This window comes from Anarhichas minor, unplaced genomic scaffold, assembly GCF_050575085.1.
Source record: "Anarhichas minor isolate MPS153535 unplaced genomic scaffold, ASM5057508v1 ptg000074l, whole genome shotgun sequence".
NCBI classification, from domain to species: Eukaryota; Metazoa; Chordata; class Actinopteri; order Perciformes; family Anarhichadidae; genus Anarhichas; species Anarhichas minor.
Genome location: NW_027466520.1, coordinates 2,452,540 through 2,480,171, shown reverse-complemented (window position 1 = coordinate 2,480,171; position 27,632 = coordinate 2,452,540). Strand labels below are relative to the sequence as shown.

At 43.1% G+C, this 27,632-nt stretch overlaps 1 protein-coding gene across 2 annotated transcripts in view; it reads left to right on the top strand.

Moving 5' to 3' along the window:
* The window catches only part of dpp6a (dipeptidyl-peptidase 6a), a 116,119-nt gene that overhangs the window by 78,503 nt on the left and 9,984 nt on the right, over window positions 1-27,632 (top strand). For both annotated transcript variants that reach the window (XM_076080397.1, XM_076080396.1), the window contains exons 3-12: window positions 1,378-1,476; window positions 13,093-13,187; window positions 13,667-13,741; window positions 14,616-14,668; window positions 15,582-15,663; window positions 19,889-20,009; window positions 26,475-26,629; window positions 26,720-26,817; window positions 27,312-27,435; window positions 27,541-27,579. In XM_076080397.1, coding sequence (XP_075936512.1) covers window positions 1,378-1,476; window positions 13,093-13,187; window positions 13,667-13,741; window positions 14,616-14,668; window positions 15,582-15,663; window positions 19,889-20,009; window positions 26,475-26,629; window positions 26,720-26,817; window positions 27,312-27,435; window positions 27,541-27,579 — 941 coding nt within the window. The remainder of the gene's footprint in view (window positions 1-1,377; window positions 1,477-13,092; window positions 13,188-13,666; window positions 13,742-14,615; window positions 14,669-15,581; window positions 15,664-19,888; window positions 20,010-26,474; window positions 26,630-26,719; window positions 26,818-27,311; window positions 27,436-27,540; window positions 27,580-27,632) is intronic.

Genomic DNA, 27,632 nt, shown 5'->3' with positions numbered 1-27,632 from the left:
CAAAACATCACTCAAATATTGAATGTGTACCTCTGTCAGTAATTTATTGTATTACTATGATGTAATTCTTAATGGTCCTTTTATTTGATACATTACTACAGTACTATAACTTTGTACTTCACCTTTTTCTTACCTGTTTTTTTCTTATAGCAGTTGTGATACCAGAGGATAGGGCTGGGTATCAGTACCCAGTACCAAGTAATATCCAAACTCCTCCAGTCAAACCATACCTGTATTTTATCCTTTTTGAACCCAGTTCTAGAAAAAAAAAAGACTATTTGTTTGGCTTTGCTTGCAGCCAATCATCGCAAGCGTTCATTGCTTTGATGCTCGGTGAGATCAGCCCTCTAACGCAGCAGCTACAACCCTTACAGTCTGTAAAGTGGTGAAATCAAGTGCGGTGTATTTGTCGGAGTTGGCAGTTCAGCTAGCCGAGACGCCAACACAACTTTTGAAAGGATGCAATACTGGACTCCTGTGGCGTCTGACAGAGATATCGAGAGAGTACTTTATTTGATACCTTATGTTTACCAGCCACGACAGTGTGTGGCTATCTGCTGGTGTGATCCCATTTCAAGACGGTCTCTAGTTTATACTTCATTAGATATTCAATATCATGAAAGAACAAACATTTATGATGTTACAGCCACAATAAATGTTACCTCACATTTAAAATGACAGCTGCAGCATGTGTGCTGGCAGGTTTAGCAGAGGTATGAAACATCACACATTAGGAAGAGAGTCCTGGAGCTAGAATATCACAGCTTTCATCCTCTTGCCCACCAATGTCCATCAACTGCCATGTCTTGTCAATGTGTACCTGTGCAGGAGACAGCTATTGTTTTTTAACTCAATGTTACACAGAAACTTAGCAAAATGAAACTTCTGGCTTAGAATGCTCTTGTAAGAGACATAGAAGCTCCTGGTGTATTATCTGGTGTATTGTCTATGTTTTATCCTCCCACCATGTATCTGGAAGTGAAACGAGTCATATTATGGAGCAGGAGACGATACGATGAGCATTGATGGATGAAATTAAGCTGAAATGAATTGCGGGAGGCATCTGCTTTATATGCGCTCGTCTGGTCTGATGATCAGACGCCGCACTAGTCTTGATCAAAGCCCTGTGGGAGTCATGGCAATGCTTTGTATTTTTCTGTCTCAGCCAGTTTTTATTCTTAAAAATGAACCGTTCAAAAACAAACATTGCTGAGACACACAGTTGGTGTTAAAAAAGTGCCAAGAGGACATTATATATATATACAATATAAATACCCACAAGTGTAAGGTGCTATGTAGTATTTTACTCTAACATAATTGCTACACAAGGAGATGCTGAGTTCTCTTTGTATGAACGTTAAGTTCTTTTCTTTGCAGGTGAAGATGACCAGCTGGCCCTCAAGAGCAAGGTGACTGTTGCAGACCTCTTCAGAAAAGACTTCAAGGTTCACGACCCTAACGCCAAATGGATAAGCGGTAAGTAATCCCATTATATGCACATTTGAATGAATTAGAATTAGAATTTCTCATTCACGCATCGCAAGAACAGACGGATATTTTTCTCATTTATTGGCATCCCACTCGTTATAATGGAAGCACTTGGTCTTCATGGGACCTTGTATTTCTCTTCTCGTTGATAAGATTAGTTGAAAGGGTAACGGGTAGTTATTAAACTGGAAAACATGTTCCCATGTTTTTGTGTCTAAGTGACTAATGGGGAGAACATTTTTTTTTAAATTGCTCCCGTATTGAGGGAGAGCGCTGCAGTCGCAAAACAGGCTGGAATGTGATCGCTTGAGGCAATTCCTCTCCGTCAATGTGCGTCCACTGGAAGTGTTTCTGCTCCCGGCGGGCTCAGTGTGTGTCTGACAACATTATGGAAAGGACCCTACAGAGAAATAAAAAATATATATATTTACCTTCTTCTTTAGACTTCTTCTTTTTTAGCTTTATAACAAATTACAAAAAAAAGAAAATGTGTGTCACACCACATACTTTACTAAAATTATGTTTATTTTCATTGTCTTCTTTTACATTTGCCCCTCCTCTGTCTTTGCACAGCTGTGTGTTGCTGTATGTGTGTGTGTGTGTGTGTGTGTGTGTGTGTGTGTGTGTGTGTGTGTGTGTGTGTGTGTGTGTGTGTGTGTGTGTGTGTGTGTGTGTGTGTGTGTGTGTGTGTGTGTGTGTGTGTGTGTGTGTGTGTGTGTGTGTGTGTGTGTGTGTCCTTGCTGTCTGTCATTACGCCAAACAATTTATTCCATATGCTCCAATAACTACCCAATTACCTGCAACCACAACCCTCTTTTTTTCCCTGTGATCAATGACAGTGTTGAGCTATTGTTACAATTCATCACAGCCAATTTCAAACGCTTGTTTTTTGTTTTTTTTAGCAGCGGGTCTGTGACAGTACAAACACTGACAGCACCACAGGGAGCCAATGAGATAAAATCATATACTTTACTTTCTATCAAGGTAAAACAACGACTTGATGCAGCCTCACACGTCTCAGCGCGGCATTGAATAGAATGATCACAGCTCCGAGATGTGAGGGATCTGTACAGCTGAAGGATTAATGAAGTGGATTTTGTCCTCTCTCGTGCACAACATAGCTATCTCCTCCGATCACGGCATCTAAGATGGCTCCTAGAAGCGGCACAGCTGTTAAATCTCATCCTTAAAAATGCAAAGCCTTCCCCTCTGTTATTGACTGTGATTAGGAAGCTGAAAACCCATATTTATTATATTAGTGACAGGAAGTCGGCATTACTCTGGATCTCAGATGATGATGGTCTGATTTCAGGGTGTGTTTGAGCTACGGGTCCCCATGTGTGCTTCGGGATGAGACGTCTCTCACGTGGCTGAATTGTCGCCGTTCCTATCTGTGGCCTACAAAAGTTGCAAACAAATCCATCACAGGCGAGTGAGCCGTGGTGAACATCCCACACTGTGGTGGTATTGTACACATCTGGAAGGTAACATCTGTTGTGTTCTCAGCGAAAGCTCAAACGGGGATCGGGAGCATATTTCTACTAGTGGTTGAATTATATGATCATTATCATGAACTGTGGTAATGTTTTACTTCCCTTAACCTGAAGCTGTTTTATAAGATGCTCAAAGAACAGAGAGATGGTGTGGAGAAAGGGGCTTTGTAATGATCCATATAGCGGCTGAAGCCGCCATGAAACAAGGCTTGTCATTAGAAAGCAGTCCGCTCTTTCATCTCCTCCTTTTTGTGCTGTTGACAGTTCAATCCTTGATCTCGAGGTATTTTTAGTGCATCATTAGACACTGCTGACAAAAAGGAGAGAAAGGGGGAGTGATCCATCAGCTGATTATTTCGACTTTGTTAGTGTGTCATTTTTACCGGACCCGGTGCTCGACCGACCTGCATGCTTTCAGGGCTGTCTGTAGGATTTGCAGTAATGGTTGGTTTGGGGACTGAAATTGAATTTTTTTTTAAACCTAATTTAGCCCAGTTTCATGTTTTTGCTTCCCCTGCTGTCTCCACCTATCAATCAATTCCCTGGAGACAGACTGAATATAACCTCCAGAATCCTTAATGATCACATATTGGCTATTTTTACCAGGAAAAATTGCTTCCTCATGTCTTGTCCAACAGCATTAACTTGGATATATTGTATTATTAGGTGCTCTTTAGCTGATGCTCACAGTGACAGTAATCCCTGTCTGCACAGTCAATGGATCATCATTCTAAAGGATAATTTGGCCCAAAACTTGGGTTTTATTTGAGTAGTTTCGGCCATCATTCTCTGAGTGTCCATGATAACATTGTACTCACTAAGCTACTGGCTGAGATCTGGGTATACAGAAACATCATTTAATTGAAATCAGAGAAAGAAAGAAACAATCTTCTAGAAAAGGGGCAATATCTGACCAGAATCTGAATTTAAAACATTCAAAATATCAACAGAATATGAAGAGGTTAGACGTTATGTTAAAGAAGTCTATGTATTGTGTTGCACGTACTGTAAATCCACTGAAATGAGCATGCTAAAGACCTCCTGTCTCGTAGTACCATTCAACCTCGAGAGCTGATAGTCACTGCGTTCAGTCTGTCCTCAGCCCAACATGAGAGGAAGAAGAAGTGCGCTGTCACTCGTGTTTTTTTTGTTGTTGTTGTTGTTTAGGCCCAGCAGAATCCTTGGGCCGACCCTGCAAATACGTTTGGCTGAGGTCGTGTTCAGACAAAAAGCATCACAGCATCTCTGGTCTGATAGCCCGTTTTACTGGGCAATGTTTAATATATGACTGAAGAGTCCCATGCTATACATGTGGAATGCAAGGCCCCACAGTGGTTTACGAGGTAGCCAGAGATTTGTCTCAGCAATCTGAATATATTGATGGAAGGCTTGTTGGTGTAAGTGCTGTAATTAATACAGCTGCCGGCTGGCCAGAGACAGCCAGAGCTCCCTGTAAGTCAACCTTGAATACGATGGCTGCTGGCTCCTACCTAAGGCTCACTCTGACTTCCCGTTGACCCAAACTTTACTGTAGAACAGTAAGTAACAAAAATCTGCTATTTTTATTAACATATGCCTTGGTGAAATAGCGAATGCCATGTGTTTGGAGTCGTGGTGCATTTAGGTGATTTACTGAAAACAGAACACCAGTGGTCTTATCTCCATATATAAATCTACCTCAGTGCTTGGAAGTCATTGGGATCATTTACATATATTAGTCTGGCTTGTTTGCAAACTGTCTGATTGCTTTTTTCTTGCCCAGTCTGACTTGTTCCCAGATCTCAGTCATTTACTTGAGAGTTCAGTGTTTCCAAAGCCAGTAGCATAGACAAAGCAACAAAATGAATTCTGTGATATATATCTGCATAAACTACTTCTCCCTGCACTGTGCATCAGTAGTCCGATCATGTTCTGAGTCCACCGCTACAAGTCTCCCCAGTTAGGTAATTGTACACAGCTGATATCTCACATATGCCTGTTTTTTTTCCGAACAGCATCAACATCATTCTCACACCACCAAGGTGAAGCCAGCCCCGTGGGACGCAGTGCAGGCGCTCTGAGCAGCTGCTTGCCATTTTAATGGCCACGTTCCTCTTGTTTGCCCCTCCAGAATGCCTCTCGTCTCGTTGATGTTTGTTAAATATGATGGAGGGGGGAGCCATTCGTAAAGCAAGTGGGACTATCTTAAAATGGGGGGGGGGGGGGGGGGCTTGTGAATGTCATTGAGATTGAAGCCAAGTGATGTTTGTTGTGTCAGTGTGTGTACACGAATGCGAGCATGTTGGAATTACCTTGTTTCTGAATGATGCACAACCTCGTCTCAACCTCATCTCTAATGTGTATGTAAAGCAGTCACTTTGGAGATTATAGCCAGTTGTCTCACTCCCTTATTGACTTTTCATAGCTCTGCTCCTGTGACACAACATGAGTAATGATGTGAACGCCATTTGTTAATGGACTTCTGCAGTTGATCTTTTTCTTACCAATGAGACGTGTCAAATTAGCCCCACACACTCACCGTTAGCATCCAGTGTTCATTCAGTGTCACAGACAATCAGCTTTTGTAAAATGGTAACATTATATGAAGCAGCCGGTGCATACGTCCCCTTTCGAGATGGCCCAGTTCTACAGAGAGAGTGAGCGGGAGCTTAATCTCGGGGGGGGGGGGGGGGGGGATGTCCTGGCACACACTCCCATTTTGTCGTCCCTTTCAACCACCGGAGAGCAGCAGAAATGGTGCGACAACATTTCTTTTTATAGAATCAAGCTGTCACAATATACTGATGTTGTTGAGTGGTTTAATTCCCAGGGAGGAATTTAAAAAAAGAGGAGATGGAGATTTTTGAATTATACATTTGCTTCATTGTGTCTCATGGCAGATTAAGCAGTCTCTTAGCTACTTAGCTGCTAACGTCTGAAGAGTCGAATGTCATCTTTGATCCACGTTTTGAGAAACCAAAATTGTAAAACAGCTATTTCAGTAATCTTAAGAATCTTGCCAAAATTTGAATAAGTCTGTCTCCCGGCTAGACAGAGAAAATGAACTTATCCCATGTGCCGTGTAGGAGAACTACTAGTGCCAATGTTTGGTTTGTCCGTTCTGGGCTACTGTAGAAACATGCAACACAGCGGACTCTGTGAAGAGCATATGTAGATATAAAAGGCTCATTACAAGGTGACTAAACACACGGATTACACACTAAAGAAAGTGTACTTATTAATGTTACATTCAATCTCTGCCAATGTATAATATATATAATGATAATCATCTAACCAATTAAGGTTATTCTGTTAGATGGCATTTGTGGTGTTTACAGCTGAATAATAGTTTTTATTTATTTATTTCATCTCTTGCCTGCTCCGTCTATTATGGCAGCAGTTGAAGTATTTCCAGGCTTTTAGCAATATTCCACCGTCTGCCAGCTCAGTCCCAGAGCACCACAGTCCCACGTTACTGTAACAAGCAAACCTGCCTAGAAAGCATCAACTGTGCTGTCTGTTTCTGCCTGCAGAGATGAGAAAAGACAGAGATGTTGTTAATTAACAACAACAGTACACCACCACCACCACACACACAGAAAAACAGACACATGCTTGCACAAAGACACTTGTCCTCCTTACAGTAGCTGCAAATAGTGCAAAATACTTTACCCGTAGTCTTTGTTTGTGATATACTTGAGGTTTCCCAGTGCTATTAGCAGAGGCATCTGTGATGTTAAGGCGTTAAATGCATGATGTAATATTTCAGTATAGCTGCCATTGTTTAGACAGACACATCCCTACTGCAGCTGGTTATCCAGTTAGTGCGTCTACAATCCACATCCCTATAATGCCGACTGCACATGGCATTCACATCCAGGCCGTGAAATGGACTTACAATCCTTTGAATTCACTTTAGCAGTCTTATCACTGAGAATTCCTAGCTTAGCTGTGTTTGTGTAACGCAGCAGAGAGGCTGTGAGCGTCCCTTCACAGCAAGAGGCCTGCTGGATAATTTTGTTACAGCGATTCTACAAACGCATCCATTTATGCTCTCTGTATTTTTATTTTTTTTTGAGAATCCACATGGTTTGGGAAATAATCTTTCAAATATATTTTTTTACAGAGCCAAAGATTATACGTTCAGCACACCGTTGCGTCAATGCTCATTTTCATTAACACAAACGAACCACAAAACCACGTTGATTTGCATTCACAAATATGAAACTTGTAATATAAAAGATACATAATTGCATGTTGAGAACAGTGTAAAAAACTAGAAAGGTGAACTCAGTAGAGTCCAGATCTCCACCAGGTGTGTCTGCAATGACCACTGCTGTATCGTGTGATTGAATGACGATGATGAATGATGATTACACTCACCGAGCTGTCTGCCCACGGAGCAGTGGCTCTGCAGTGACGATGTACTCAGCAATGTGTGTGTGTGTGTGTGTGTGTGTGAGCACTGGTGGTGCTGTTAGCAGTTAGCCAAACACATTGTCCGGCTGGCGGTCGGCGATGCTTTTAGCCGTGCTACCACTAGTGGCCTCTTCTGAACCGGAGGCCGGTTAAGAATGGTCAGTGAGGAGTCAGCAGTCAATGAGAAAATGTGAGTCACTGCAACCACAGGAGGTCCAAGAGCATGCATCAGTAACTGGCCCCCCAAAGGGGAGCGAGATTAGCCGTGGACAGACAAGGAGGTGCACGCTCAGTCACGAACACATGCTGGCAATCGCTTGATCCTCTTGGTTGAGATAACCATCGTATCTCACTCACCAGCTCATTAGATAAATGAAACAGTGCATAAGTACAGGCTACAACTCAGGAACTTCTATCATCAGGTGTGATATTAGGGGTTGCCAAATTGCATCATCAATTATCCTTTAAGAGATATCTTTCTAATTATACTGATTAGATATTATGCAGCCACACCCTGGAGTTAAGAACTGTTGTTTCTTTCCATTTGTTCAGGAATTATGAATGATTATTACAAATAACTGAAATATTATGAGTGGTTCGACCAGTGAGGCTTCTCCCTGGAGAGCTTACATAATTAGACTCAAACTGTGTTTGCTGTTGTTTAAAATAAGAGAGTCTGATCCCTGCTGTGATGTTAAATGTCATGATTATTATTGTTTGAATTGATATTTTACAGGGCACTAGCTTCCCTAATGAACTTACTCACTATGAGCAGGAGCGGGTCTTTTCAAGTTAGGTATGCAAGCACAAGGAAACACACCACGGCGACACTAACGCACAAAGAAAGGACGGAGCAAGAGCACGTGGAGATTGTGGATTTATGAGGAGAATATGATCAGCTGGCAGACACTGATGAAATGACCGTCACCTCCGAAGCAGTGAGTCAAATCAACGATGACACAATGACTTAAGGATTAATAGCAAATTGAGGTTACAGGTCATAAATAAAGAAAATGGGGTTTTCAGCAAGTTGATTGGGGGGGGGGGGGTTTCTGAGAACACTTGCGTGCTCCCTTGGGAGTCATCCTGGAAGGAACACGGCGTTAGATGAGCAAGGTGAGTTTCTGAGGACGTAATGTTTAGCAAATGATCTACTCAATGGTTTCAGGGGTAATAGACTGATAGGGATTTATTCTGGGACAGGTGGGATCCGATCTTGAGGTTGTGACTCATTTTAAACACGATCTTATTGTCATAATATGCTATTTGTGACCAATCGGGAAGTCCAGATGAGCAAACTCATTGTTCTGGCTTGGGGCCATGGGGCCCTGGATATATCCATGGTGCTATCACAGCAGGTTTAAAAGTTATTCTTCTTTGATGGCTGGATTATGGACCTTTTACAGCAACCTCTCGCCTGGACCTCGCTGCTTCCCCCGGGGCCGTGGACTTAGCTGTTGCTGGCTCTCTGCGTTGTTTACGCCTGGTCAAGTGGCGATCAATCATTTTGTTTTATGTTGTCCTATACTTGAATTCAGAGGATGCAATATAAAAAAAACAAGCCGACCTATGTGCATGGCTTTATGTCAAAGGGGATTTTATCTGCACATTCTGTGTCATAGTGTGCTCTGCAGTCCACAATAAGGAGTGAATTTGAAGGTTTTGGTGGCACTCTTTTTACTTTAGGAGGGTGGAACATCAAAGAGCTATTCTAATTTCTAAAGCTAGATATTTCCAGGACCCTGATGTTGACGGTCCAGTGAGAAGGGTGCCGTCCTTTGAACATAATGCAAATGTGATGGAGGTATGTCAATAGTTTTCTCTTTTAAGATTAGAATTTAGCTTGGACCCCTGGTGCCTTAAGGCATGGAACGTCTAAATAAACCAAATAATGAGATGGAGAAAAACATTATCTATATTTGAGAAGCTAACCAGCGTGAAACAGAAATGGCTGTGCAATGTGCCATGTTTTTTTCCCAACCTTAATGGTGAACTCAGAAGCAGGAGAGAGGCAGTGAGTAATGAAACCAGCAGGCACCCGCTGATTGGCATTCCTGATAAACATAAATGACTTCCGCTGTGAAAACTGGCCAGCAGCAGCAGCAAGTTGGCAGCAGCCCTGGGTGGCTTGACAGCAGGTTCATACTTGAAATTTCCCTCTCATTTCTTAGCTCTGCCATTCATCTATTTGCATGCCCATTCATCAAGCTGCACAAAAATACAATTCAAATGTTGTGGTGTTGCCAGTACAGTGGAAATAAACACACACGGTATTATGTGTAATTCCCTTTCAAGAATCATCTACGAATGAAAGTAAATTACTAGAAATATATAAGGGGGAGCTTTTTAATTAAAATACCTATTGAATTTTTTATGAACCTATATTTCACAGTAAATCTAAGCCAGTGGGTGGCGAAGATTTAAGACTGTGTTACCGCATTGGAGACTTAGTTTACCCACAGACAGACACCATAATTCTTCCCCCGTAGCTTGTGTCGCTTTTATAAGACCAGTCCAGACCAATGACCTGTTACCGACAGGAATAATCCTGAGTTTCATGGTTCTCTATACAACATTAAGAGCATTAACATAGCAGCAGTCAAATAGTTTCAATGTAAAGATATCGTGGAGTAATGTCTACCTGAGCAGAGGATGACGTCTGTGTGTCTCTGTGCTTCGTTTACATAGCCGGGTCGGCCTTTTAGTGCATGTTTAGTGCATGAGAGCGTGTCCCACTGTCGTGGAAGGGTACAGCGTACGGTGACCAGACACCCCGGTTTGTCCGGTATTGTCCCAATTTCATGCTTGGCAAATTTTTCACCACAATTACAGTAATGATGTTGATGAATGTACATATTTTCAGAGCTTACGTAGACGTTCATCATGTTGTGTCCCACTCATTTGTACCCAACCCAATATAAATCATAAAAAAATGTCTGTTTACTCCGAAGGAGAATGATGTTCTGTGAGACAAAGAAACAACCACAACATTTTTCTCATTTTTGCCTCCCACTCTTCTCTCTTCCTGGTGCTCCCTCTGCCTCCCCCTCTTCCCGGTGCTCCCTCTGCCTCCCTGGAGTGAGGCTGGGTTAGGGCTGTGCCCAGGGCAGCAGGCTGTATTAATAAGACATACTGCCGTGGAAAGGTATAGATCAGAGCAGAAAACAGCACCCTGGGCTAATGCACAGCGAGTTAAAGTAGAGGGGAAAGAAAAAGAGAGAGTGCTAGAAAGAGATAGATTGAAGGGAAGACATAATGCCTTAGGGTACTGTGAAAGGATAGATGGCTCTCGGTCTTTGAAAGAGCAGAAAACAAAGAGTTGGAGAGGTGAAGGAGGGATGATGAGGTCTAAAATGATGAACTCAGCAGGAGGCATAGAAAGGGGCAGCGATGGGAAGGTTTTGAGAGATCTGAGGTGTCTTGGGGCGTGTGGATAAAGGAGATCAGCGATTCAGTGAGTAATAAAGATGGAAAAAAATGAAGCCTGACGATGAAAACAGAGCGAGTCACGAAGCAAGATAAAGTCCAGTCAATCTCTTTGACCACCGATTTGTCACCATGGTGTCTTTCTTTCTATGCATTCAAGCCCCATCGTCCGCGATTACCATTTCATATATAAAAGTAGAACGTTTATCAAGATGCCAAACGGAGTCAAACTAAGATAATGGAGCATGTTTAAAAAAAGCAATCTTTTATTTATCTCCTAGATGTCCACGGAGGAGTCCATTTTATACACTTGTTAGTATGCCGATGGTTTTCAACGAGTAGACAATAGCTGTTGAGGGGGCGTTTGGCTATGCCAATCTAAAATGTCTGAAACTGCTCTTCCCTACACGTTCTGAATTAAAGCCATTGTGATGGTAATTTTGCCACCTCTAATGGTCAATTAGATATGCTCGCAGATAGAAAGCACTCTGCATAACAATCTCTGGGTTCTAATTACCTCGCCAAATGGAGTGGTTGCTCATGCGCCTATGGATCACAAAAGCAATAAGACAGAGGAGCACAGATAGATTGAAGGTGAAAGGGGGCAGCTGCTGTATTAAACTTATCCTTCCCTGATAAAAGCCTGATGGATGAGAAGCTGTATGAACTTTCATACGTCTTTCAAATAATGGCTCCCTTCAAGGGTTTTCTCCAGTGGCCTGAACCCACTGTGTTTGTGCTGGAAGCTTTCGTATTCGGGCATATTGAAAGCTGTGCGTTGGCGGATAGGTCAGATTCTCGAGCACTGTTGTTAAACCTACCGTTTACCTTTGGGCAAAAATGTCACTCTCACATTCTCTGCATTGTGCGAAGGACTTACTAAGTCACTTACTAAGTCTTACTAAAGACCTTCCTCAATTCACTTCCTATTATAACTAACCTGTTGTCACTCTCAACTCCTTAAATACCATTGTTTGGTAAGTGGCCCACGGCGAATAATGCTGACAACGTGTTATTTGAGCGCCACAACCAGTGAGATTTAAAAAAACCCGCGAGCAACAGTTAGCAACTAACCACAGCAACCGAAAATGGCTGCAAATTTGGGAAACAACAAGGTCCAGAAGCTCCTTACTCACCGAGTAGAGGACCGTAACAAGTTGCTGCCCGATGCTTATGTCATTCGTCACAATAGACCCAGACGCCGGTATTGGCTCCCGTGATGCTGGCTGAAATCACACTGTGGGGCGGCAATGTGCAAACGTTGTTTGGTTCAGTGTGAAAAAGCAAAGCCGGCGTAATGGTGGGTCTTCTTCTTGGCGGTATTGAAAAATCTCTCTGTGAAAGGGGCTATTGTTGATGCCTAAACCAAAGCAAGTCGTTGTGTTGCATGAGTAAGTAAGAACTAAGTAAAACTACGTTGGAAGTTTATTTTGAAAAAGATACTATGCATGCAACGAGCGGAAACTGACACGCCGTCCCTGTTTTGTCCAAAACTAATGCTAGAGGGAACTAATACCTAGAGCGACGTAGTTGGAAGTGTAGGGACGCTGACCAAACGACGATATTGGATAATTTGGGAGCGAGAATGTGTTCAATTATCGATTGTGTCCTACATGAACGCGCAATAACTGTTTTACTTATTAGAGATGAGTGCATTTGTGTTTTTCTCTGAGCTCTTCCAACTGCTTCCAAGTGGGTGGGTTCGTTTGAAAAATTATGATGTTCTGTGCTTCCATGCACCAATCAGGATTTTGCAATATTTTATTCAAATTGGGACATTTTTTTATTTTTTTTATTCCAAATGAACAAATCTGTAAATTAAAGTAACAACAACACTCTCTTTAAAACAAAGTATATGTCATGTTGGATGTTTAGTGACAGTTAACGTTCCACCCGGCAGCCTGACCTGCAGCTGCAGTTGTGTTTTGGAAGCTGAAGGTGTTCGATCACACTACGCCTGTTACTGGCCAGACAGGTTTAATTGACTTGGGAGCACTTGATTTGACAAACCTTCACACATAACAAGGCTGTATAATTGCAAACCGATAAAGTCTAATACATTGCTGAAGCCAAAATTGTGATCACAATCATGATACGAGTAACTGCACAGCCTTGCTATCCAAGCCCTGCTTCAATATTTGAATCCGCCAAACATGCCACATGGTGACGCATTCTTTTTTGTTGCACTTGTTGATAAAAGCTGCACTTTTCAGGTAGCCGATTAATTAATAAGACCCTCCAACAACATCTGAAATCGAATGCTCTGTTTCTCTCCCTTTCCTTGCAGGTAATGAGCTATTATACCGTAATCGTGAAGGCGACGTCGTCAAGTTCAACGTCGACACTGACGAAAAGACCATCTTGGTGCATAACAAGAAGTTTGTAAGTCTTTTGTCATCGTTTCTTCTCTCTTTACTTTCTCACAATCACAGGACTAAAGAACTGCCCATGGTTGCCCATGAATTAGATTAAAACTTTTCTTATAGTGTCAGCAAATCAAAGCACCCAAAGCTCCTTTTTTTTTTATTACAAAGCTTAATCAAATGATCCACTATTGCTGTGGAATGTGAACTGCATAGTTAAAACTCAGGGCATGGTTATGTGGGGGTAACGTTGAGATGGAAATGGAGATGTAGCATCAGTGCTGCGGCAGCCTGGGTGACGACACACAACATTATGTCCGCCATCAAATTGCCAAGCCCTAGTGCAAAGATTAATGCAACTCCCATTTGCTTCAGGAGCCGAGCAATCCGTCAAACGCAGTCATTTAAGGACTAGTTTAATGAAAAAATACCACGCATGGTTAAAGGTCTCATCATTTTATCTTTTTCCCCCCGCTTACATCTGCCTTTGCTTCTCAGGAAATGTACAAAGCCAGCAAGTACGAGGTGTCTCCTGACATGAAGCATGTGCTGCTGGCCTACAACGTTGCACCGGTGAGCTTCTCATTTGTTTGCTTGTTTTTTGAATTAGCAAACTGACAGCCAAATATGTCAGTAGCCTCCACCGTGGGGTGGGCTGGGGGGGGGGGGGGGGGGGGGGGGGGGTATGCTCACATATTGTGCATCAAAGGCAGGGGAGAAAGGAGGGAGGGAGGGGGGAGAAAGTAATCATGGCGGGTTGTGAAGGCCTGTCGCACACCGCTGCCTGTCAGCGATTGCGGCGGGGTCCAGCACAGCCGTGCGGAACTGTAGCGAGGGAGGCAGGAACACAAACAAACCCCTCGGCGCTGCAACGGGCTTGCAGGGAGGGAGACGAGCTCGACAGGAGGAACAGGAAGTGTTGGCTGGGAATTTGTTATTTCTGGCAAATTCTGAATAAAGTGTCCCGTGACTACATGAGCTCTGCCAACACCCTGATATGCATCAAAGCATTTCAGCTCCTACTATAGGTAGATAAGATGTATTGAAACTTATGTGTGTTTACTTCATTCTGCTTCGCCACTGAGTCACTACGGAGAGTTTGTGCCCGTTGTTGGTGAGTGAAAGATGCTGGGAGGGGGATAACCTTGTGTTATTGCCCGAGATGAACGGAACATATTACGACGCTCTAGAGATGTCGAGTGTGTTTCGCTGCGTTTGTTTGCATTTATTATTCCATCTAAACCTCCCATCGCCTTGATAGATGACAGTCGTTCCTGCTTTACGCTCAACGTGGCAGCACATAATTCACACTCATGCACACCTCATCTCTGTAACATGTGGTGGGGATCGCGGGTGTTCATAATAAACAGCGGCCGCATACTAATACACAAACAAACCGTCCTTCCATTTACTGTTTTGAATCCTTTCCTGCTGCCTATTCTTCCAGGTGTACCAGCACTCCTACACGGCCTTCTACATCATCTGCAGTCTCGATACTCCGTAAGTAGGCGACAAGCCTGCCTGTTTCCATTGATATTGAATTTCCTTATCTTGTCCAATAATGCCTCGCCTGACCTTGCTGCCTGTGACTCTGAGAGCAACTCATTCCCTCCTACAAAGCACCTGCGACATCAACTAAACTGTTTACTTCCAGTTCTCTACCGCTCTGTGAGGTGAAAGGGTTGATAAGTAATGTCTGACCTCAAATGGCAGGTGGCAATGGGTTTGTTGTGACATCTAGATCCTACATCTGGCTGGTTAAAATGCCTGGAGGAAGGAACATGCATTACTGAAGGATAACAAGTCTGCAGTCTTTGCTGCAATTTCACCTCTCTGATCTTCATTCCTTTTTGTTAAAAACACATGAAAAAGTAGCTGAAAATGTTCATTCTCACTCCTGACAAGCGATACAAAATCATGACACACGTTTGCAAGAAGCCGGAACTTATAGCGCTTCATCAACCGGTATTGATTAGCTGCCGATACATGTTATGGCAGCTGTTATGTTATGACACCTCACTTATTTACCTTTGAAATGACCTCCACACCAGGTCACAGTATTACAGCACTGTCGGGAGCTCTCGCACTCAAGTCCATTTGTGTGCTGCCACCTCGTGGTGATGTGCAAAAAATTAGACCTCAGCTAATGACCTCATTCGTTCTCAGCTTCAGACAAAGACATAGATGCAGCGGCACCTCTAATTCTGCAGCCTGCACTGCGCAGCACTTTTCCCAATAAGGAGAGGTGACACTGTTATAGAGCACCGGTATTTATGGATACACTTAAACCTTCGTTCTCAGATGTGCTACACTTGTTCTTCTCCCCCAGCAGCGCTGGGAGCAGACACTCGCTGTGTGTATGTGTCTGCACTTCTGTGTTGATAGCGTTGTTTCCTCTGTCTGTGCACCCCAGGGCGACGTGGAACTTGAACCCTCCAGAGGTCAGAAATGCTCAGCTGCAGTACGCGGGCTGGGGACCCCAAGACCAGCAACTGGTAAGAACTGCAATATCCATGAAGTCGCTTGTCTCACCTCTGCCTGCTGACCAATGATGGGTTCAAAATTAAGATTCAAACCATCCATACTGTCTAACATGTAGCTATTGAAACTTGTCTTTATGTGGATTACAAGTTAAAACACACACCGTCCACACTGGATTGGAGTCACGTTAATATGGCTGTGCAAAAAGTGTAAAATATGGTCAAACTGCTAGCATGCAATGTCTTTTAATGTTGCTTTATGAAGGTAGTGGAAGATAGTATAAAATGAGTTAAGGGGATTTATAGCGGCCCACTAATGGGAGGAGTTGGAATGAGTGATGAACGGGGTGTAAAAGGTACTTGTGTTTCCTATGTTTAAACCTGCATTTATTGATTTTTCTTTTTTTGGCTACTTTGGGGAAGCATTGACAAATCATCACTTATGGAGTTGATATGGCATATGTGTCGACCATGAAATTAACACACTAAGCAGAAAGAAGCTAAAACACTGTGTAGATGCCAATGTCGATCTTTATACAGATGCCGATTCCTTTGACGGATGCAGCCCATGAAGGTGGGTCAAGCACATAAAACAAAATTAATGGTGCATTCAAGTGTCCCTTGTCAAATTACAAAGTCAGATAGCTCAGGAAATTAACCTTAAACGGCCGACTAAGTTCCATCGCACCTGAGGTCACAGTCGGAGTTGTGACATTTCACTTACACACACAATTGACGAACGGCAAACGGGGAATCAGTTTAATGGTAAATGTGATCATATAACTTCCATTTATTTGTAACACCCTCTGGTTCACACGATAGCCGGGCTGCTCAGAAGAATAAACGGTGAACGTTAATGCCCGACTTCCATCATTTACATCCTCCAGTGACATTCCCATTGGTCCACTTCATGTGATAGATTTACTAGATTATTGATCACCCCCTGAACACAAAAACCTGACACACACGACATGTTTACGTTACATCCTCTGCCTTTACAAGCCCTAAGAGCTCCATTACATAGACCAATTGACAAGTTCACAGGCTTTCTTGGCCCTTAAGGACAAATTCGCTCTAGATATACGAAGGAAACTTTAGAGGATCCCTCCTCCAAATCAGGACTCGGATGACATTTCAGAGGCAGCGTTTTCCTCACGTCAACGGTATGGTATACGTCTGAGTCCTTGAAAGCAGCACACAAAAAACAAATTTGTCCCTCAAATCATCCCAACGATTCACCGAGATTTCACAGTGAACACGTTTCAAGTTAAACACCATTGTTCAAATCACGAGACGCAATGGTCCTTTGCAACTCTTCCGAGATGAGTCATTTTTCCGCCTCCATCATCACAGTCGAACTTGTCGGCGCATTAATGAGCTCCAGTCTGTTGGTTTGCAGGGCAGACAGAGTGTAAGTGATAACATTCTGCAGCACAATGCTATTAATTACCTGTTATCTCCTCAGTGGATTAATTAACACAGTCGCTAGACTGATATAGCCTCAAGTTTCCCACCATTAGTCATGAAGTGGTTTTACTTCCATCAGGCGAATTATGTTAGCGTGAAACTGAGCAGCAGCTGGTTTCCCTGAAGGCTCAGATGTCCTCTGTCGAAAGAGGTGGAGGTTGAAGTGAGAGATGTCCGTCAGCTAAAACAAGCTAACATTGTGTGCAAGCCAAGGCATGTACTGTCATGTTTAGACATCTTATATACATGAATCAGCCCACCTGCTATCCTGTTCCCAAATCCCTTATGTATTTTATTAAATATCATGTACTTTCCCATAGAGAATGAGCACATCCATGCCCATATTTACACTCCCAAACACAGCTGTCCAGCCACATGTTAAGCTATTTTCACACTAAAAAAGTCAGTGTATTTCGGTAAATCAGTGGCATCTCAATTTTGCAGAGGCGTGTATCTGCACAAAGAAGTTGCGTACATTTTGTTTGTTTTGTGGGAAGCAAATCCCCCTGTGAATGGAGGAGCGACTGTTCTCTGTAGGCAGCTAATCTTATGTGTGTGTATACGTGTGTGTGTGTGTGTGTGTGTGTGCGTGCGTGAAAGAGACCGAGAGAAAAACAGACAAACTGTAAGACTTTGTCCCATTCACCTATGACTACCTTTTGTCCTGAGTATGGATCAACTTCCTACAATGCATTTTGGTCAAATCTTTCTTTCGACCTTCCCCACTTTTACTACTCAAATCCTTCAAACTCCATATTACCACTTTCTGCTAAATAAGCCGAATGCCTGAAACACACCAAGCAAGTGTGGCTCGCTGCAATAATTACGTTTTTCTCTGCAGCCAGGAAGCGTGTTCGTCTGTTTCAGATGGGAAGAAGTTCTTTGTAACAGAGGCCAACATGTCACAGGAGTCTGTTTACTGATTGGCTGCTCGTATCCTCCGACCAGAGTTAATTTAATCTCCAACTTTTAGTTTGGACGCACCTCGCCACAGAATGAAAGAGCTGCTGTGCTGAGCAGCCGTAGCTTTTCATTTTAATTGCACCGTCGCCTCGCCGCAGGCCACTCTGCACCACTGCTCTGGTGTATTTTAGGCACAAGAGTACACCGCCATTAAGGTTGCACTCAAGCTAAATGCTGACTTCGGCCTCTAAAAAGCTCACCATGAAAGTGTGAGCAGACTGTGAGATTATGTTTACCGTGTTCATGATCTTAGTTTCTCATGTCAGCATGCAAACTAAATAGCATGAAACACAGCTGAGGCTGATAGGAATGTAATCAGCTTTGCAGATATTTGTTCAAAAATGTAGCCCCTTGACTCCACTTGAGAACACTTTAATAGGTTTAATATGTTGCTGAAACCTTCATGTTTATTTACATTCTCCTACCCAAACAGCATCAGCATTTTATCGGTAAAGAAGTGTAAAATAACGAATTTTCTCATTGTGTTGATGAGGTCTCAGTAGCACAGCAGTGTCCTCACCGGCCCAAAGTCTGTATAATTTCGTCCAAATATTCTCGCTGAGGATTAATGTGGATCCCAGCCATCATTGGCTGGGTTCTACCTTCCTTCAGAGAACAGGGCCAGGTCTTCTCTCTGTGCTGTGGCCTACATTAGCTTCTATACAGGGACTCCATCTGCTCCAAAGTGACACCAAACCACGTGGGCCCCCAGCTCCAAACTCCTCAAGAAAAACTAATTGTGACAGATTCTGTGTTGCCTTTTAAAGAGATGCAGGGTTCACTGGAGACACTTTTAACCAGCTTGTTAGTTCTTATGCAAGTGTGTATACCTAATGCCACATTACTGAGACATGGTGTAATAGTAAAAGATTGAAAAGGGCTAAATTAGTAAATGGGGTAGATTGTTAGTGTAGAAAGTAGTAAGCATTCCGTGATCGTTGCAGCTGCGGTATCGGATTTCCTGCTGCACACCATCCCAACATTTAGACTTCTCAGTGTGAACATGTCCAGTAGAATCATTCACAAGCTGATCGCATGATAGCAACTCGAGGCCCACAGATTCCCTAATCCTTGAGATCACGAGCAAACCCTTTTCTGTAATAGCCTGGGATTGATTTCAGCATGGCATTAAGATTAACATTTTAAAATTCTGGCCCCAAGAGCCCACCCGCCCTATCACGCTCACCGTGGGTGATGATGATCTATTATTCTCTGTAATGAAAGAGTTGACCTTCAGTTATCTTGAAGAGCCTGAAGGCCCTGTAGAGGAGAGCATCAAAGTCAGAATTTGGTCTCAAGGTTTTCCATCTTTTCAGAACCATCTTTTCAGAAATTGAAAAGACGTCTTTTTCCTTTCGTCAAAACTCTTTGGTGTCTCTCCAATAAAAAGGTACCATTGCCAAAATGTGCACTCTCTTGTGTGTGACAGGTGAAAAGGTTGATGTGTGTTTTGACCCCCTGGGTTGATTTTAGCTGTGATAGCATGACACCCGCCATACAACGTGTCGGTATGAATACCAAACTGCCCTCAGGCTTTCTGCTGCGAGTGTTGATAATAATAATAATGTAACAGCTCATTCACAATAATGAAATTCCCTGTCGGAAGGCTGTCAGTCGGGGTCAGGTGCAGATCAACCTTCGTATCAGCTGGAAGGGATTATATGCTTTTCTGGATGGGAGCTGCTTGAAACAGAAGTTCTTGTCGTGGGTTTAAGGATAGTGTCTCTAAAGATGATTTTGCCTTTTCCAACATGTGATGTGTTTCACGCAAACATAATGTACTTCCCCTCTCTATCTCTGGCTAATGTAGATCTTCGTTTTTGAGAACAACATCTATTATCGCTCCAGGGTTGACAACCGCTCCATTCGTCTGGTGTCGACTGGCAAGGAGGGCGTCATCTTCAATGGGCTCAGTGATTGGCTGTATGAAGGTAAGGCTGAACACATTGTTGCTGTCGAACATGTTGAACTACTCCTTTAAAGTTATCTTTACTACATGGGGACTTACCCCCAGAGGCATGGCAGTAGTTTTGCAAGATTTCCAGACTAGCTGTTTCCAGTCTTCATGCTAAGCTAAGCCAACCACTGCTGGCTAGAGCCTTATATTAAACCGACGGACATGAGAGTAGTATCAAGCCAGCGGTTCCCAAACTCATAGGAAGGGGTCACAAGATAAACCAAAGGGGTCGCTACATGATTTACAGGATAGGAAAGAAGACAAAACGTACTTAACTTCACAACACAATCATACATGCACTATGTGATGAGGGATCGCATGCAGACATCAAAGTCTCATCAAAGGTAAAGAGATTCAGAAGCACTGACGTACGTCACGATGACCAATAAGGAAAATAAGTAAAGTGAACCTCTCTCCTCCCTCTATACCATTACTTCAATGTGAACACTCTTACCATGTATTAGCGAGTAACGACATGAGACGGTCCGATCCCCAGGGGCTGCATCTTCATTAGTGTTTTTGCCGAGTTGCATTTGGTTTCTTGCAGGTAAATTAAAAGAGGAAACCCTGTCAATGCTTTACACAGCCCTGAAAATGAATGAATGTTCTGCATCGGTTGATTTGCATTTACTCAGCGCTGGCGCGTATGTTGTACACACTCTGATACAGATGTCACGGTGCTCTGAGAGCATCGCCGCCGCCGATCAAAGCTCACCTGTGTGCCTCGCAGTCAACAAAAAAAAAAACGGGACGGCTGCCATGTTAGCGCTCAACTAATGAATTTATATCCGCTGCGCTGGGTGCACTCTCTGCTCCAGTGGAACTGCATTTTAATAACAGAGCGAGAGGGAGATGGGGAGCGGCAAGCACATAGATGGAGAGATAGCAGAACTAGAGGCAGCCCACGACATACAGCGAGATGTTACTCCTCGAGTGACACTATAAAACATACATATCTGTTTGATGATGTGACTGGCTGCCACATCTCAGGTTATCTGAGGTCCCCAACGCACCAGGACGAGAGCTGTGTGTCTGTTTCCCTCTCCGCGACTGGATTGTTTTAATTTCATTTTGTCGACCCACGGATCCTCTTATCTCCGCATTAGCCGGGCTGACATTTGAAACCACGTCCATCCTTCAAGAGCAATGTACAATCCCAGGCATTTAAACATTAATCAGAGTGTTATTACAGTGTCTAACCCCCCCTGACACGTATTTGTGCGCTGCTGAAGGCCTGGTAATTTACACTCATCATTATTCCGGTATAAATCTTTCACCGAGAGATAAAACACAGAACCAGCTTCATAATGTTGAGATAAGAGGGAATTGTAGAGCAACAGAATTGTATTTTGTTCCTTCCTGCACGTAACTTTCTAAATAGATAGTGTGATGTGATGGCATGTTGACATTCTTCCAGTCCGTTTCATTATCTTGAGATGTCATATTGTAGAATATTTGGTGCTTATCTTTACTATATTCGTTTGCCTGTTATCATGTAATATTTCATTACTCAATTAAAATGAATGCAATGTATCCCAAAATAGCAGGTTTAAACCAATTATTAGTATTCAAGATCATAATGTTCAGATTGTGTTGAAAGTGTTTTAGAGAGGTGTTGATTCAACGTCATGGTGATGTTGGAGGCTGTAGTCTGTGATGCGATTGACTTGTAAAGGGTTCTACTTACTGCTAAAGTAGGCTTAAGAGCTATTGAGATACACTACACGGCCAAATACATGTGGACATCCTTGTTCTCCATGGTGTCCGGATTTTATACTGTTTCCTGTCTCGACATATGACAATTTTTGGTAATATGCTAAAAGTCCCTATAATTTCTATTATTGATGAATCCCTTTTTGTCTTATAAATGTCCGTAAACCTGTAAATAGATTTGGCTTTGGTCCAGTGGTGATGCCAGCATCTGCAGGGGAGCTTAGAAGTGGCGCCAGGCTGTGTGATGTTTACATTCATCAGTGGGACTGCGGGGCAGAGTATTTTCCATGCTAATGACCGAGGCTCTGCTCTGACCAAGGTCAAGATGAGGCTCAGACTGCCGCAGAGGGGAAATGAGGTCTTAAGCTCTGGCTGTCGCTGCGCGGGCAGATTTGGTGTTGAGGGGGGTGAAAGGTTGGCAAATAATCTCCCAGGCTTGAATATCCGCCGGCTTGCATTGCTGTCTTAATCCACGAATGTGTGTGCGTGTTTGTAGTGTGCATGCAGGAGAGACGCAAAGAGACGAGAGAAGAGAAGAAAATGAAATTAAACAGACACAGCCGAGACCCCCGTCGGCTGTGTGTAATAGTCCAAAACGCCTCAGGAGAGTCTCAAGTGTTCCGTCATCTGTCGGCTGTGTGATTATCGAGGCTGCACTGATACTGACGCATCCTGCAGTGTGACGCGGCCCGAGGAAACAGCTGTTCATTGGGCTCTGGTGTGCCGAGATAAAAAGCTGGCGTCGCTTTGATTTGAGTCATGTTTGCCCCCATAGATGTTTGGCTAGATGACTGTTTGCATCGTGAGGCTTGTTCGCAGGGTTGTGTCTGTTTATCGCTCTGTTTGTGGCTGGGCCTGCGGGGCCCGGAGTAACCATATAATCAACACTCGTGTGCTGGAAAGGAACAGATTATTAAAAAGGACTAAAAATGTTGTTTTTGGTTTGTTTGTGAAAACAAGCTGAAAACTGATGTGAGACACACAGTTGGAAATAGTTTTGTTGAAGTTTTTAAGTGACATTGCCGCCAGAATGTGACAAAAATCTGAATTGGGAAAGTCCGTGTCTTCTCAGCATGAAATAAATGTAATAGATGTTTTTGTTAGATAGACACCAGTAGATACCAATATCTATTTCTGTGATACTGTCGTTGTAGGATACTGATTTAGAGTTGCTCGTAAACTAAATTGTCCTGACGTAACTCAAGTGTGCTTGATAGCTTAATCAACATTGTAGATAACACCTTTAGGGCTTGCATTTTGAATTGTCTGTAGAAATCATGCAGCAAAAATGTGTGCATGATATAAATAAATGTGTTTTATTGCCCAATGTGCTATAAAACGAAAACCTTTTGAAATATAACCATGGAAATGTCCCTCCAGAGCCACATTACTGCTTTCAAAGGGGGAAGTAGGACTCCTTATGACAAGTAAACATCATTCTATGTTTAAAATTGATGGAGCGCTAGACAGGCTTAGCATCAGAGAGGGCGACCAAAAGTCTGTGCTACCATTGCAGGATAAATGTATCCACAGGGGCTATATCCTCCAATGCTTCTCTTCCCTCCTCTAGTTTAAAGCTTAAAGGGTAACGGCAGTATTTTTCAACCTGGACTCATGGTTCACGTGTTTTTGTGTATCTCAGTGACTAACATGGACAGCAGCTGCTGAAATTGGTCCAGTATTGAGGGAGAAAGCTGCTGATTGTAGCCGCCAAACGACTAAGATGTAATGGCTCGGGTCAACTACTCACCGCCAACGTGTGTCCACTAAAGGTGCTTGTTGTGTCTGGCAACATTATGGAAAGGACCTCATAGAGACATATCATGATCGTCTACCACTGTTATCTTTAGGTGGAGCCACGAAGTGCAGACTCTGGAGATGCTCAGCTAAACCTCACATTCATGACTTGTGCTTTTCTATTCTTGTTCAATTATCACTTGCACCGTCAGCGCAGTGGTAACAGTATTTATAGTAACAGCTGTTTCACCGACATGTTCTCAGCATCTTGGGTGGAAATGTCATCGAACCAACCTGCTTCGTCAGTGAGTCGGGAGGACGGTGTCCCTGCTGTCACATTTCAACTTAAAAAGGATTTTGCCATGCCGTGTAGATTTAGTTTGTTTTACTATGACAGTTAAATAATACAACGGTTCCCAATCAGTTAGCGAGGATTTAGTTTTGTTTTGAGGTAGAGGTGACGGTCGGATTGAATTGTTACCTCTGGTTATTGGGGGTGGACTGCAGGCTGTGAGTATTCAGAACACAAGAGGGAAGTAGTCAGACACTAAAAAGCTGTGTTTCTCTCTGTGATTTAGTGCTGCTCTACTTTATGACTGTGGGATGTGACACTGCTGCCCTCTGTTGGAGACATATGGCCATAATTCATACAAGAACAGTCTACTTGATCATTTTGTCCACACTATTCTGTTTCAATACTACCATATGGCTCGTGTAATAGGCACATATTTTTTTTTTGTATTTCTTTTAATTGCAAGAAATGAACAAAATGCCACGACCAAGGTTTGATTTTCTTCTCTTTCTCTCATTAGTTCACTCTGCCCGTATCTGCACTCATTATTTCTCCTTCGCCACTTGACTCTCATGCATTAATAATGCCCTTTATTCAGTGAATAATGTAGTCTGCGCAGCAGGATGGAGGACATGGAGAGAGGAGATGAGCCCCTGACAGCTCACCTTGGTAATCATCACTGGAGAAAGAAAGAGACGCCATTTCATCGCTCAAGAGAAAGGAAGTGAGAGCTGGCTCATCAGAAGTAGTTCACTTACACTCCCTTACTTTCTCTCCCTTTTGTCCCTTCACTTTCCTTTGTTATTGCGCACATATCAGGATTACTTTAGAAAGCGAACTACTTTCTCCTTGGCTGGTCAAGGTGACTGGGCGTCCCCCAGCCGAGCGGATCCGACAGCCCCGGCGGTTCCATTCCACGTGGAAAGCTTTTTAAGCTGCTGCTGGTGAAATCAGCAGGCAGCGGCAGAACTAGTCATGCGGGAAATCTTTTTTTTTTTTACCATTTGCAAATGCAGCATAATGCTGTCCTGTGCTGCCCTGTTCATCATCAGACAGTGTGATCCAATCATTCCCCACTGAGCTCTGCCAGCAGGGTGCAGGTGGACGCAACAGGAAGTGCAAAGACTAACTGGACTAAATGCAACCATTGAGCCCATTTCTTCTCATGTCACTGGCACAGAGATGTGTGGCGTTATAATTTAGCAGTGACAAGATGCTACGGGCGCAATTACTTCTGCAGGATTGCATGAGAGAACAAATGTACACAAGCGTCTGTGCTGAGGGTGTTTGTCAAATGACACTGCATATCAAGTGATTCCACCAAGCGTGCACAGTTAATGAAAATGCTAATTGATGGTTGATGTCTGTTAATTCCCCGAAGCGAGCACCCAGTCCCACAGATAAACAACATTAATGAAATTTTAATTGCAAAAGTTGGTATAAATGTAGCTGGTGGCACGCTGTAGCAATAAGTGGAACTGTCTCAGTGCCGTGTGCGCCGTCGCCACAGACTTATTAATGAAGTAGGATGGAGACGGCCGTGCACCATGTTGTCAGAAAAAGTTCCCTCAGTGAGCTTTTATTTGCATAATTTCTTAATAACTCACTGTGTGTTGACAGAGGACTTTGTGTGTGTGTGTGTGTGTGTGTGTGTGTGTGTGTGTGTGTGTGTGTGTGTGTGTGTGTGTGTGTGTGTGTGTGTGTGTGTGTGTGTGTGTGTGTGTGTGTGTGTGTGTGTGTGTGTGTGTGTGTGTGTGTGTGTGTGTTTGTAGCTGAAGAGATGGAGGACGTGGACTGCTTTTTCCCCCATTATTTTCTCTGCCTGTTGAACATGAGTGTGTGCGATTGCAACACGATTTTAAATACACACACCTGCACACAGAGGGTCTCAGGGGAACTCTCTCGGGCGTAAGTCTGAAATGAGTTAACGTGAGTTTGTTGCTGAAAATGTACACACACACACACACACACAGAGGTAGGGGCAACCCAACAACTAAAGTTACACGGTGAACTACACGGTGTAGTTGTACCTGGTGAGAAATTGCTGTTCGGTTCGTTTCTAGGAGATCTGGCCGAGTTCTATTTTGGTCGACCGGCTGTGCTGAGATTAAACGCCGTTGTGATTTATGACCTGAACATTTGGTGCTCTGTGTGTTTTTCTGTGTAGTAAGAGAGAGATACAAAGTGAATGAGTGAATCCAAATATAGCAAACAGATCAGGCAAGAGTTAGTATACAGTATTGCTGACGGGGCACATTTTCTGCCGCTTTGACCTGTTTTTTTAGAAGTATTATTGTCTTTTTAATGGAGGGAATCATGTAAAACTTAACTTGTATATATTTATGAAATGGTTTGTGATGAACTGGCATTATCTTCTGGTACCGGCTACTGTAGGTTTTGTCCTTTTTGACACCGTGATGCTTAAGCTGCATATTTTTTTACTATTGTGAAATCAAAAACTTTACATCCATAAATCACGTATGACCGCCAACATTCATGCAAGACTAATTTAATGGGTTTCTGTGAACAGAGAGCAACGCACTACAAAGATTAATACTAATGATGCAGCATAACACCTCTTAATACCTAACCATGATAAGCAACAGCAGTATGATTATGTCTCTGCTGTGTGAGTTTTTATTTCATGTTTTATTCACTGTCATTATGATTATGATCAATTTGTTCTCACTCTTCCAGAGGAGATCTTCCAGTCCCACGTTGCCCATTGGTGGTCTCCAGATGGTGCCAGGTTAGCGTACGCCACCATCAATGACACCCAGGTGCCCAGAATGGAGCTGCCCATGTTTACGGGCTCACCGTACCCAATGGGGAAAGAGTACCACTACCCGAAGGTGCACAGTTTAATTGGATTATTGGAGATTTTCTTTGGATTCTAGAAGTCGTATCATTTACATCGTCTTCTCGTTCCTCGTCCCGTTCAGGCCGGTGAGGAGAACCCAGTCATCACTCTGTATGTCGTGAACCTTAACGGCCCTCTTCACACCATCGAGATGAGGAGACCCGACGATCCCAGGATGGGGTGAGGCATGCAAGCTGTCAACCAATCAATCGCTCCAATCAGTCAAATTATGCAAATCTTACACCTCATGCATTTATTTTGTGAATTTAAATATCTAATTCATATTCATATGTTCTCTCGTGTGTGTAATATCTGTCAATGTATTCATTTTCTGAAGTTACATCTTTTAATTTACTTTGTGTCCTGCAAAGATTTCTCCAGTGATGCATTTTTACTTAATGTGATCCCAAGTTTAGTTCCATTACGTTTAATGTCCCCATTCGCTCTGTTCATATTCATACCCAGTCTTTAATTCCTCCTTCGCTGTGGCTCATTATATCATTAATGTTTCATCCCATTTTATGATTCTATCATAATATGTTATCAGTAAATGGAAACTTTTTCCAACATTTTCGTCAAAGCGATTTGTCCTTTACTCTCCGACGATGCTGATTCGCAGACCTCGCAGTGTAAACGGAGTAATTAGTGTTTAATAATGTCCTTGTGTTTGTCAGTGAGTATTACGTGACCATGGTGAAATGGGCCACCACCACCAAACTGGCCATCAACTGGCTGAACAGAGCCCAGAACATCTCTGTACTCACACTGTGTGAGGCCACAACGGGGGTCTGCACAAAGGTGTGTGTGTGTGTGTGTGTGTGTGTATTACGTGTACTGTATGTCTCAAAGGCATTCTGGGATGTTGTATTACTTTTACTCAACTCTGTCAACCTGCTTCTACAGAAACATGAGGATGAAAGTGAAGGATGGCTGCACAGACAGGTATTTTGTATAATTATTGCATTTACCAACCCTTTTTTTGAGGTGCTATTTCT